Source organism: Furipterus horrens, unplaced genomic scaffold, assembly GCF_987537825.1.
Source record: "Furipterus horrens unplaced genomic scaffold, mFurHor1.1.pri manual_scaffold_11, whole genome shotgun sequence".
NCBI classification, from domain to species: domain Eukaryota; kingdom Metazoa; phylum Chordata; class Mammalia; order Chiroptera; family Furipteridae; genus Furipterus; species Furipterus horrens.
Genome location: NW_028327181.1, coordinates 9,815,148 through 9,827,548, shown reverse-complemented (window position 1 = coordinate 9,827,548; position 12,401 = coordinate 9,815,148). Strand labels below are relative to the sequence as shown.

Here is a 12,401-nt window from a genome sequence, read left to right as displayed (position 1 = left end):
TTCCGAGCGCTTTGTGGAGAGACAGGACTCCTTTTCATTTGATTTCTGTTCTTCAGTTCTTCAAACTGCCCTTTTCACTCCTAATTGTAGCACCCTTCACTCCAGGCAGGGAGCCTCCTGCAGGCACTCAGTTTTATTTGCAGCTTAACGAGTTTAACCCCTGATTATTTTGATTAAGGAGATGTGGCACTCAGTCCTCTCCACTCGAGAGTATTGCACCTTCTCTCCTCTTGGAATAATTTCTCTAGAACTTTCTGCTTTTAGGGCCAAGAATGTGACCAGCAGAGAAGGAATTTTTAGCCTTGTTTTAAGTGCAAAGTCCTTTTATTATAGAAGACCAAGAATCTGCAACCTAGATTAACTTTGGATATAGAATAATATATTTTTTGAGTATTTTTGATAAGTGGCGGTAGGTTTAAAATGTGTTCCCTTTAAATAGAATGTTCTGTAGGCCTAAAGTAGGTTCTAAATATTTTTTGTACTTAAAATATACTATATAGAATTGAATCCACAGTGACTGAAATTATTGTACATTATCCAAGATCAATGAATTCTTTCCCCTATCACTCCCAAATATTTTCTTTGTGTTTTGGATATTTATGAATCTTAAATCTGTTGTGTTTTCCATCTTCCATTGTCTTTATTTCAAGCTTCTTAGAATATTGCTTTGGAGTATTTTGGTAGTAAACACAGGTGGGCCATACTTCTGGAGGTTTGGGTTTTGAGCTGAGATGTGCCATTGACATGCTGTGTGACACAGGTCACCCACTTCACCATATTAGTCTCAAAGAAGGTGAACAGCTAACATTTCCAGCCTGTCTCATCCAGCTCTCAGGAAAACAATTGTAAGAAGATTATAAATAAAGATTATAAATCAACCCCACTTAGCAGTTGGAAACCCCTAGGAGATAGCTCTTTTTGAGATTGATGTAGGAGTGAAAAGATTCTATTTCTTTTCCACAAGTGGAACAACACCGTGAGAATTTCTTACCCCACTGCTTCAGCCAAGGTGTATATTTGTGTCCTGGGCAGCTGGATAGGAAAAGACAGGCTGAAGCAGTTTTGTGTTTAAGTATTTTATGGGAAGGGGCTTGGGAAGGGGAAGATGGTGGTGTTCTTACCTTCTCATCTGCTTTCTGCTTGTAAAGGAATCTGTTAGATTAATCCTTTTCCTTTTTCTTTTTTAAAAATTATCTCTTTAAATATGACTGACCCTTCTGTCTCCTAGTCATTTTCTTATTGTCTCCTCCAGAACTGGTATATTTTCTTCCCTGCCAATGTAGTAAAAATGAACTAAAGTTCATAAAACTGGAGCCTGTCAGGAAGGCTGGGTTCCCTTAATATCTCACCCAGGTTAGCTGGCTTGAATTGACCCCAGAGGAGAGGAAAAGCATCTTGCAAAATCCTTATCAGGATGTGTGAAGTTACATGTTGAACAGATTTAATGTGCTTGGAGGGCAGCAGCTAATGGAAAGTTAGGAGTCACTAAAAGTCTTTGTCAATTCTTATTAATTATTATAGTAGGAGACGTACAAAAATCAAGCTGGAGAGTATTTTTCTTTAATATTTAGAAAATTTACAAAATGACGAGATACAAATTTATATGGTCACATATCTCTTATGGGCAAGACTTAGTTGGGGAGTTATCTGACTCTTCTTTGGTAAGTCTAATCATGAGTTTGAAAACGAGACATTGACAATTTATGCCCTTCTCTGAGTCATGCTGGTAAACATGACCTGGCCAAGTTCCTCTCAGCTCTTTGGTTGTGATCAAGTAACGAAGCCAAGTGAGCTACAAGCAGGGAGAACTGAATAGCCTCAAACAACCTATTGTGATGAGAAAATAAAACCCAACAACGTGAAAATGATGCATATTTGAGGATTGTGTATTAATGGTTCTGCAAGGCAATTAAGCATAAAGGTTAAGTAAGCATTTAATCAACGGTACTGTGACATTACCAATATCTAGTTAAATCAAGGTATCTTAGTGTTTCTTTTCTTATTTTGTATTTAAAAGATGTTCCTTTCTCATTGCCATTATTAAGTTTTTTCCCCCTACAACCCTTCAGTTTAATCCTAATCTTGTGTTGAGCTCATTAACATTTACACACACATTAAAAGACAGAAGTCTGGACTCAGCCTTCCCAGCGTCAAGGCTTCCCCTTGACTTAAGATACTTTCAGTTCCTCAAGTGTAGGCTATCCTGTATATATTTTCTTTCTCTTCACTTTTGTCCATCAACACAGGCCTGTGGGTTTCTTGGGTGGTGTGACCATCTAGCTTCCCCAAATGGGTACTTGCAGTGGGAATCCTGTTACCCAAAGCAGTGGATGACATCGGGATCAAGAATTACAGTATCACACTGCTTTCTGGGTTTACAGTTTGGAAAAACCTATGGTGGACCCTAGGCAGGGGGTGGAAAGAGAGGAAATAGGGAGCATGAATCTGTTTCCTTTCACAATGGGTTTCTGGGGCAGAAGGATGGACAAAATTAAAATTATAGGCAGGAAGTGCTTGGGTCTTCCTCACTGGGGAAGGGAGACCTAGTATCCTCTCTAAATATTCGCTTTCCTCTCGATTCACAGTCAAAGCCAAGCCAAGCCAATTTACTTTCTTGATGTAAAGCCCAGCATTAAGGACATGTGACCTTACCCGAAAATACCTTGGCTTACTCAGGGGCACTTAACATCCTTTGACAGGGAGAAAGTTCTTTTGTGCCACGTAACTGCCGGTGAGAGAGGAGCCTTTTTAGATGTGGGGTTATTGGACAGCTGGTCAGCACAGTGTATATGACTAACATCAGGCCCTCTCTGTTTCACGGGGAAGAAGGTTAGACAGGTGATGATCCTTAGACCTCAAATTTCATGGCTCAGTAAAACTTGAAAACAATTTTGAAGATCAAAGTGTTGCCAACTTATTGCTCGGAAGGGGCAGAAAACCTATTTCTGTTATGAGCATCATTTCAAGAAACAGGACATTTCAACACTAATAAAACAGTCAGAAGGACATATTCTCAGAAAAAAGGACAGGACAGTTCTTTAAATGAAATATATTTAGCTTTATAAAAAGACATCCTACATCATTCTATTCTTTCTTTCTGAGGTTGTGTTCTTGGGTGCTATTGGATTCAAGGCCCCCAGTGGGGAAGGAACCAAGGAACTGGAGTTGGGGGTGAGGAAAATGAACTCATCAACATTTGACCTCTGGTGCAAGTTTTTCATATCTTGCCCTGTGGACTTGTCAGAGTCAGAATGTTGATCCCAAATATTTAAACTTGAGATATAACACATTTGTAATATTGTGTTGCCAGCTTGCTGCCAGTTCTTCAGTAATGGGTAGGTTGATCTTATAGGTTAATCTTTAGGATTTATTAGTTTGCTGTTTCATAAATAAAAGAAGTTCTGTCCTATCAGTAACGTGTACCAGGAAAGATATCTTCCATTTCAGATACATACTCCCCTCTCATTGTGTAACCAAAGGGTGTATATCATCAACAACTCTCTGCCCTTGGCCTTTGGATTATATTATGTGCTTTTTAAAAAAAATTAGTAAATCACTTGCATTTCCTGACAGTGTGCCACTTGACAGAGGTTTAAGAGCCTGGGAGAATAGTAATCAGTGGCAAATCGGCTGGTGTCTCTGAACTGTGGCTGTTTGCAATCTGTTTGAGGATAATTGAAAGTGTGTTGTGTTCATTTTATTTCTGTTTCCAGGTGAATGCTAAACTCCCGATTGGGACCCCAGATTACATGGCTCCAGAAGTGTTGACAATGATGAATGGGGATGGAAAACCTGTCTACGGTCTAGACTGTGACTGGTGGGCAGTGGGGGTTATTGCTTATGAGATGGTTTATGGAAGATCCCCGTTCACTGAGGGAACAGCAGCCAGAACCTTTAATAACATCATGAATTTCCAGGTAAAGAGCTATTAGAGGATTTTGAAGGAATATTGAAGAATTTAAAAATTGTGGAATGAACGTTTATAATGTATAAACAAGCAGTACTGGTTAATAACAATAGCACATACTTATATAGCACTTACTTTGTGCCGAAAGCTATTCTAAACACGTTATTAATTGTATTTTATTGACTTCCAGCAGTCAGTAATTAATAGTAAGTCTATGTCATTATTTTGTGTACCATTACAAAAGAAAACCTGCCAATTAATCAATGATATTTGATTGATTATAAAATGCATTTTGGTTTCCGTACTCTTCAGTGTGAATAAATGTGAGTCTTAGAATTGATCAAATACAGTTTATTAACTTGGCAAATTCTGATAACCCTGTGAAGTAAATATTACTAATTTCATTTTACAGATGAGGAAACCAAAGCACAGAGTAGTTAAGTAACTTGTCCAAAATAACACAGGCAGTCTGGCTTTGCAGTCCATGCTTTTGGTATTATGCTATATACTGCTTCTTTCTACTAGTAGCTATCCTATGTGATTGAAGACATGAATTAGAAATACAGTAATATAGCCCTGGCTGGTGTGGCTCAGTGGATTGAGTGCCGGCCTCCGAACCAAAAGGTCATTGGTTTGATTCTCAGTCAGGGTATATGCCTGGGTTGTGGGCCAGGTCCCCAGTTGGTGGCGTGTATGAGGCAACCATGTATCTCTCATACGTTGATGTTTCTCTCCCTCTCTTTCTCCTTCCCTTCTCCCCTCTCTAAAAAAGTAAATAAATAAAATGTTAAAAAAAAAAGAATTCTCCCTTAAAAAAAAATACAGTAATATATATATAAAGTAGAATTTAAGACTATTTTCTAATAACTGACTTTCCACTATATTAAGCCCATTTCTTATAAATATATTATGTTTTGGTTTCAGCCAAAAGGAAAAAACTTATTTCACAGGTTTTTGTATCTTACCCAATTTCATCTTTCTGAAATACTTAATACATATTTTTAAATGTATAATAAATATTTTATACGCTTAATACATACATGTTATTTGTTCTTAAGTCTCCTTTTTTTTAATTTTTAAGATTTTATTTATTTATTTTTAGAGAGAGGAGAAGGTAAGGAGAAAGAGAGGGAGAGAAACATCAGTGTGTGGTTGTCTCTTGCATGTCCCTAACCGGGGACCTGGCCTGCAACCCAGGCATGTGCCCCAACTGGGAACCAAACTGGCAACACCTTGGTTCGCAGGCCGGCACTCAATCCACTGAGCCACACCAGCCAGGGCAAGTCTCCTCTTGAGTTAAGGTTTCCCTTTAGATGATTCTTGGGGCTGATTTATTTTCTTCATTCAGTCCACCCATTGAGCAGTGAGTAGATTGCACTAGGCACAGGTTTACAGTGCTAAAGAAGGAGAAGGATCTCTCTGCCTTCTTCATCACCACACAGAAGTCAGGATACATTGTGTGTGTGTGCAAAGGCAGAGTACAGAGGGAGGGCACAGCAGGGAGTGAGAAGGCGGGAGAGGTAGGCAGGGAGGAAGGGCTCAGGTTGGGGAGGGTGTGCTAGGCAGACAGAACAGGGTGATTTGTTCTGGCAGCTTTAAATAGCTCCTCATTGTTGGACAGCAAAGAGCAAGGTGGGAGTGTCGCTAGATGACAGGGAAGAGGAGCAGGGGTCAAGTCATGAAAAATATTGAACCCTGGCAAAGGAACTAAGACTACCGATGTGAACAGGCCCTTTATTTTGGGAGCATGCCTTTGGTCCAAAGTGAAGAGGGCACAAAACTTCCTCCTTTAAAAAAAAGAAGAAGAAACATATGAGAAATACTTAATCTTGACTTCGGGACATGCAAAGCTGAATTTACTAAGGAAATAATTATTTTATTTTTTGGAATAGCGTTTTTTGAAGTTTCCCGATAACCCCAAAGTTAGCAGCGAATTACTGGATCTGATTCAAAGTTTGTTGTGTGGCCAGAAAGAGAGACTGAAGTTTGAAGGCCTTTGCTGCCATCCTTTTTTCGCAAAAATTGACTGGAATAATATTCGGAACTGTAAGTAGAGCTGCGTTCCTTCAATTCTGGTTTTGGGATTGAGAAATACTGGAGAATGATATGAAGTTATTTGTGGCCCACAGAGGCTGGTATAAATTTTAAAAATAAGGGCTTTAATTATCTACAGGACAGAAAAGGCTAATGATATAGTGTAGCTGTCTTTGAGTAATAATTCCACTTTAAAATTGTTTGTATTAGAACTGGGTCATTTATCAAACTGTGTTGATGTGGCTTTTAGAATATTATCCCTCAGTAAGTTAGAGAGAGTTCGAAGGTTGTTACTTGGTTTGATAGAGTTTCTTCCCAGAGGAAATGTGGACCTAGGTATTTCATTCACAGGTTAGGGAAAAGATTCAGAGATTAGGCAGAGCGCCCTGGTTGCTCTGCCAATGACCAAGCCTGCATGAAAACTGTAAATGCCTTGTGTGTTTATTTGTTTCCCTCTAGAATTTTTGTCTTTGCTCATAAGCATGTAAAATATTTATATGCACAGTGGATTCATTCATACATCAATTAGTGCAAACTAAATTCATTAAAAACAAACACCCGATTTATTGTCAACAAACCAAGATGCTTGTTTCTTTTTTTTTTACAAATTGGTAATTTTTTGGAACTTTTGTTTATTCTATTCTTGGATTTGTTGTTGATTGATTCTGCTCGAGTGACCTGACCCAGTGATTAGCCTGGTGCAGAACCACTAGCGCATTGGACCTGTTTGAGCTCTGTTTTCTTTTTGCCGATGAGGGGAGGTGGGAAAGTGGAAGCTATTTCTAGGTGTCAAAACAGGGCTTCTAGTTGGAACTGCGTCGTAATGATGCCTGCTTGCACCTTCAGCTGGAACGTGTGGGTTGGGTTGAGATCCAGTACTGTCCAGTTGAAAGCCATTTTGATGGTTTCTCTAACCTCCCGACGACATATTTCAGTAGGCTGCATTTCCGTACGTCTCTTCTTGGCAGTGGCTTTTCTCCCGGTAGCCACCGGGCTTTATTTTTCTAATCTTTGGGCATCAATCCCCAAACTTCCAATCAATCCCCAAACTTCCAAGGTTCCAAGTTTTTAATCAGCACCATATTTTCAGTGCAGTCTTTTTGCTTTCAGAAAGACTTGACACAGTTTCTTTTAGTTGCTGTTCAAATACTTAATCTTTTCTTGCCTTGTCTTTTTATCTCTGTAATATTTTTTTAATAAGCAGCTAATTTTTTATGCACGCACTTAACTGATTATTTCTAACAACATAACTCCCTCCACTCAGGAAAGTCAGTGAATGGTGATTAATTACCGAAGTAATTTTATTTTGTGTTTTGGTAAACCTTGACTTTTTAGTATTGTCAGAATTCTTAGATTTTGTTCTAATCTTTTCCTTTCAGGCTGTTTATAGGTTTTAAACTCACTGGGTTTATAAGTAAGTGTAACTTTTGTTCTGCAAATTATATAGTGCCCATGGAGGATACAGGTCAGCGTAGAATGGGGTCCATGTCGTTTATCATGAGGGCCATTTTTGAAGGTCACGGTTATCTTTGGGAGGCTGTGGCTCTGTGATGGATCACTAAGCGTCTTGGTCACCTTCACACTTGTTGCTGCTGTACTTGGCTCACTGTGCTTTCTGGGGCTGTCTTAGTTTTTCCTTACCTTTAACATGGTTCCCCCAACACCTGCATTTGTTTAAGGGGTTCTCCTCATCCAACTGAATCTTGGTTTTTTTAGAAAATTTATTTTTAAAAGTAAAAATTGTTTTATTTAAGGTGTACAACCTGATGATTTGATATACATGTACATGGTGAAATTATTACTGTAGTCAAGCTAATTACTACATCCATCTCTTCACATGGTTAACTTTTTTAATTTAAAAATTATTTATTTATTTATTTAAGAGAGAGGGGGAAGGGAAGGAGAAGGAGAGAGAGAGAGAAACATTGATGTGAGAGAGAAACACCAGTCGGTTGCCTCTCACACTTACCTGACCAGGGACTGAGCCCACAACCCAGGCGTGTGCCCTGACCAAAAATTGAACCAGCGTCTTTTTACTTTGCAGGATGACACCCAACCAACTGAGCCACACCTGTCAGGGCTTACTTTTGTGTGTGTGTGTGTGGTGAGAGCACCTGAAATCTACTTAGCAGATTTGCAGAATTCAGTATAGTATTTTTAACTATATTCATCATGCTGTACTCTGACCAACATCTCCCCATTTCCCCCACCTCTCCACCCTTGTAACCAATCTTCTACTCTCTGCCTCTTAAGTATTTGACTTAAAAAAAATTTTTTTTAATCCTCTCCCAAGGATATGTTCATTGATTTTAGAGAGATGAAGGGCTGGTAGGGGAGAGAGAGAAAGAGGGAGAAAGACATCAGTGTGAGAGAGAAACATCCATTGGTTGTCTCTCGTACACACCCCGACTGGGGACCGAACCTGCCCTGGCAATTAACTGGCGACCTATCACTTTGTGGGATGATGCTCAACCCTCTGAGCCACATCAGTCAGGACAAAATACGTTTGCTTTAAAAAATTTAATTTTAATAAACTGTTTACTTTGGAATAATGTTATATTTATAGAAAGGTTGCAGAGATAGTAGTGAGAGTGCCCACATACCCTTTCCCAACTTCTCCTAATGGTAGCATCTTACATGACTCACTGTGCCACATTTGTCAAAACTGAGATTAATGTCGGGGCATTGAGCGTCGGCCTGCGAGCTAAGTGTCGCTGGGCACATCAGAGAAGGAAAACTCTGACTCCAAAAAACCTCCGCTGCCTTGCGGCATACCTCTTCAGGGGAAAGGCTAAGGGAGTAAACCCCGACAGAAAATCCGGAGCCGGAGTCCCTAAGGCGGTTTGACGTTGTAGTCAACACCGGCAACTCCTGCGGCGCACCTGAAGCCAAGCTGTATTGACTCCGTCTTTCCCTTGGACCCTTCAGCTGCGAAGAGAGGGGGGGTCTGCTGCTTGGGCAACAGCAGACCCTCCATATCACCCTGCCCAGGCTCTGTAGCTTCAGCTTCACTGGAGAGGACACTCCAGCGTCATCGTAAGATGTCGATTCAACACGGGAGACAGATACCGTGTCACTCCCGAGTCGGACTGCACAACCATTCTCGGCGGTGCAGATAGACTCTTAAGAAGCTACACCATCGTCTCTCGAGACAGACAGCTGCCGACGACGACTATTAATAAACTTCAGACTTGATTCTGGTTTCATCAGTGTCTCCACTCATGTCCCCTTTCTTTTCCAGGAACAGAATCCAGGGCACCATATTGCAATCATTTGCCTTTGATGGGACTAATCCTGGCTGAGTTACATTAAGTAGCTCAGCCAGTGGGTGGCATCTTCATGCCCACTGAGGATTGGTAGTGCTTTTTCCTGGAGGTTCTGTGTGGCCTCCCTGACCACGCAGAGAGCCATGGTATTCATTTCACTGTCACCTAGCAGATTTTCCTTTTTTTCACCAACCTCTGATCCCTGCATACTTGCAATCAACTCAGGGTCTTGAAAACATTGCCGGACTTCATGCTATTTGAGTTAACTAGATAATTCTAACAGAAATTATACCTTTGCCCAGTCCTATTTTTCATAAACACATGATGAATAACTTTCATCAACCAACACACTTGAAGTCATTAAGTTTCCTGAGTTCATGGTTGCTGCGCAAATGCCTTGTGCTTCCAAGCTGTTGAATAGTCTACTTTCCACACACAAGTTTGCTTCTTGATGAAAGGAACATTAACCTCTCTGGTGTTTCACCCCTAATTCTTCTTCTTGTAACCAAAGAAAGAAAGTACTGCTTAACACAGCAGGTAATAATCTTCTAAAATTCATTATCTCAAAAGGTGGCTCTGGCAGGATATATAAATGCAATTTAAGAAGGGTCAGGGCAAATTTATGAATGACAACACTGGGAATGGCTCCTGAGAGAAACTTGGACAGGTCTTGCCTTTGATACTGAGGTCAGATGGAGCATCAATGCCCCTACCCTCCACCCTCCTGCTGAGTCCTGCCTCTTGGGGTTGATATGGGCAATACCACACAAACCAGGAATGTGACCCAGTTCAGGAATGCTCATTCTTCCAACAAGTCAAAAACTCTGTGATGAGTTACTGCCATGTTCATGAGTCACTGGGTGCCCATTATCTTGATGTTTCATTCCCAACTTCACATAATCAAATATAAGGTTGGTTTTCAGCTGCTTATTATTATTATTATTATTTCAAGGTTACTTTCTAAATTTCAGTCGGGGCCTCTTAAGTGTACTAGATTCCCTGGGCTGTGCAATTCTGGTGATGTTTCAGCTATTGGTCAGGAATCTGGTTGTATCCATGCTACTTTTCTGGGCTCTGGAAAGCTGAAGCCAATCAGAGCTCCTCTTTCATGCCTTTGGGGCTACACACCTACCTTGCGTGGCACCATGCACCTACTCCTGTCAATGGGAAAAGTCTGCTGTCTGCAGCACTCCTCTAGTCACATCTCTTTGAACATCTTCGCCCAAAGGCATAGTGATGTCAATGGGACTAGCACGCTTGCACCTTTCATCCAAGGCCGCAGGTCTCGACACTGAGAAACGCATAACTCATGTCGATTATAGATTATTTCCTAGAACATCTATAGCTAATTCTCTCAAGAACTTGCATTGTCTGTTGCTTATGGCATGGGCTTTTCTTTTGGATTGCCTTCCTCTCACCATTCTCAAAAAGGCAGTTCTTGAAAAATTATTCTGGATTTTCAGATTCTTAGCATTTGTTAGCAGACAGTACATTTGTTTTGATTTGGGAGAGTCTCTGGTGGTCTCTTGCTTGAAGAATATTGAAATATTCCCCTGCCAAATAGGTCTCCTTTTATTATTATTATTATTATTATTATTATTATTATTATTATTTGCTGATGATCATTATTTGCTACTGGCCCTGAATAATGAAACCACAAGCTTATAATCCTGTGGATGCTCAGTTAACCTGAGGGATGATAGCCTTTGGTTTAAAGGAGAGGGATTCTATTTCTTTCTAGCCTCAGGTGAAATTCTACATATTGCTGTGTATAGAAATAAGTACCATGTAACTCAGTTGCTGTTTTATGCCAGTCCTTTAGTATGATAGGAAATAGCACCTATTCTAGGTCAACTACTAGTTATTTAAGTACATCACATGATATTATTTTAAAACAATTCTGTCAGAGGTATGGATTACTATTTCCATTTTACAGATGTGGACATTGTGGCAACTTGTCCTAGGTCCTGTAGCAAGTGAGTGAGAGAGGCCAGATTAGGGTTGAGGTCTAGAGCCCATGCTCCTTCTGTTATACCGGGCATGCCTTAGCATAAGTAATTATGATTTATAATAATGTTTGCAATGACGACAAGTAATAAACCATGTCACACTGGAGAGTGGTTTAATCTGTGTCTATGTGAGCATGTTTGTAATTGTAGTAATTTTTGAATGCATGAGACTTATCATGATACTTGAGTATCTATGACGTGCTAAGTGCTGCACCGAGTGTTGTAGCCCTCAGATGAAGAAGTTTGGATCTGGCCCTGCCTTCTTGGAGCTTATAGTCTGAACTAGGTCCTTTGCTTAAATAGAACAATGGTCCTGTTAAATTGCTATACAAAATGGTCGAGAGTTTAATGCTTAGTGGATCACTCACTGGCTTACTAAACCACATATGCTTAATTTTATTTATTTATTTTATTTTTAGAGAGAGGGGAAAGGAGAAAGAGAGGGAGAGAAACATCACTGTGTGGTTGCCTCTCATTCATGCCCCCAACTGGGGACCTGACGTGCAACCTAGTAATGTGCCCTGACTGGGAATCAAACCAGCAACACTTGGTTCACAGGCTGATGCTCAATCCACTGAGCCACAACAGCCAGGGCTCATATGCTTAATTTTAAACAAAATATAGACTATGACTCAGTGGCCTCCTTCTCTCTCTATACAGCAGTCCCTTGCTATATTGCGGTTCACTTATCGCGGCCTCGCTGTATCGTGGGATTTTAAAAAATATTATATTTAATTATTTATCGTGGATTTTTCACTCTATCGCGGGATTTTGCGGTACTGTATATATATGTTGTTAAAGTTACGTAGGTTTAAGAGTGTAGAATAAATGTAAGGTTCTTACTTCGTGGGGGGCGGGTCTGGAACATAATACCCGCAATAAGTGAGGGAATAGGGTATAGCATTCTGTTCTTTCTCCTAATCTCTTACCCTTCCCACCCCCTAGATTTAGCCTGAGAAAGGACAGTCAATGTTGGGTCAATGACCCACTTCTAAAATCAGGGTTTATAGTCTTGGGAATTGAGAGGACTTGATTCGTGTTTTCTGTTTATTTAGAATAGGGTTTCTCAACCTTGGCACTATCGACATTTGGGATCAGATAATTCTTTGTTGGCGGTACTGTTGTGTGAATCGTAGAATGCTTAGCAGTGCCTTTGGCCTTTACCCATAGATGTCAGTAGCACCC

General features: G+C 40.2%; 1 protein-coding gene across 8 annotated transcripts in view; it reads left to right on the top strand.

Annotated features, from left to right (window-relative positions):
* CIT (citron rho-interacting serine/threonine kinase) overlaps positions 1-12,401 on the top strand; it is a 151,440-nt gene that overhangs the window by 27,799 nt on the left and 111,240 nt on the right. For all 8 annotated transcript variants that reach the window (XM_090292492.1, XM_090292491.1, XM_090292496.1 and 5 more), the window contains exons 7-8: positions 3,714-3,917; positions 5,800-5,953. In XM_090292492.1, the coding sequence (XP_090148618.1) occupies positions 3,714-3,917; positions 5,800-5,953 (358 nt within the window). The remainder of the gene's footprint in view (positions 1-3,713; positions 3,918-5,799; positions 5,954-12,401) is intronic.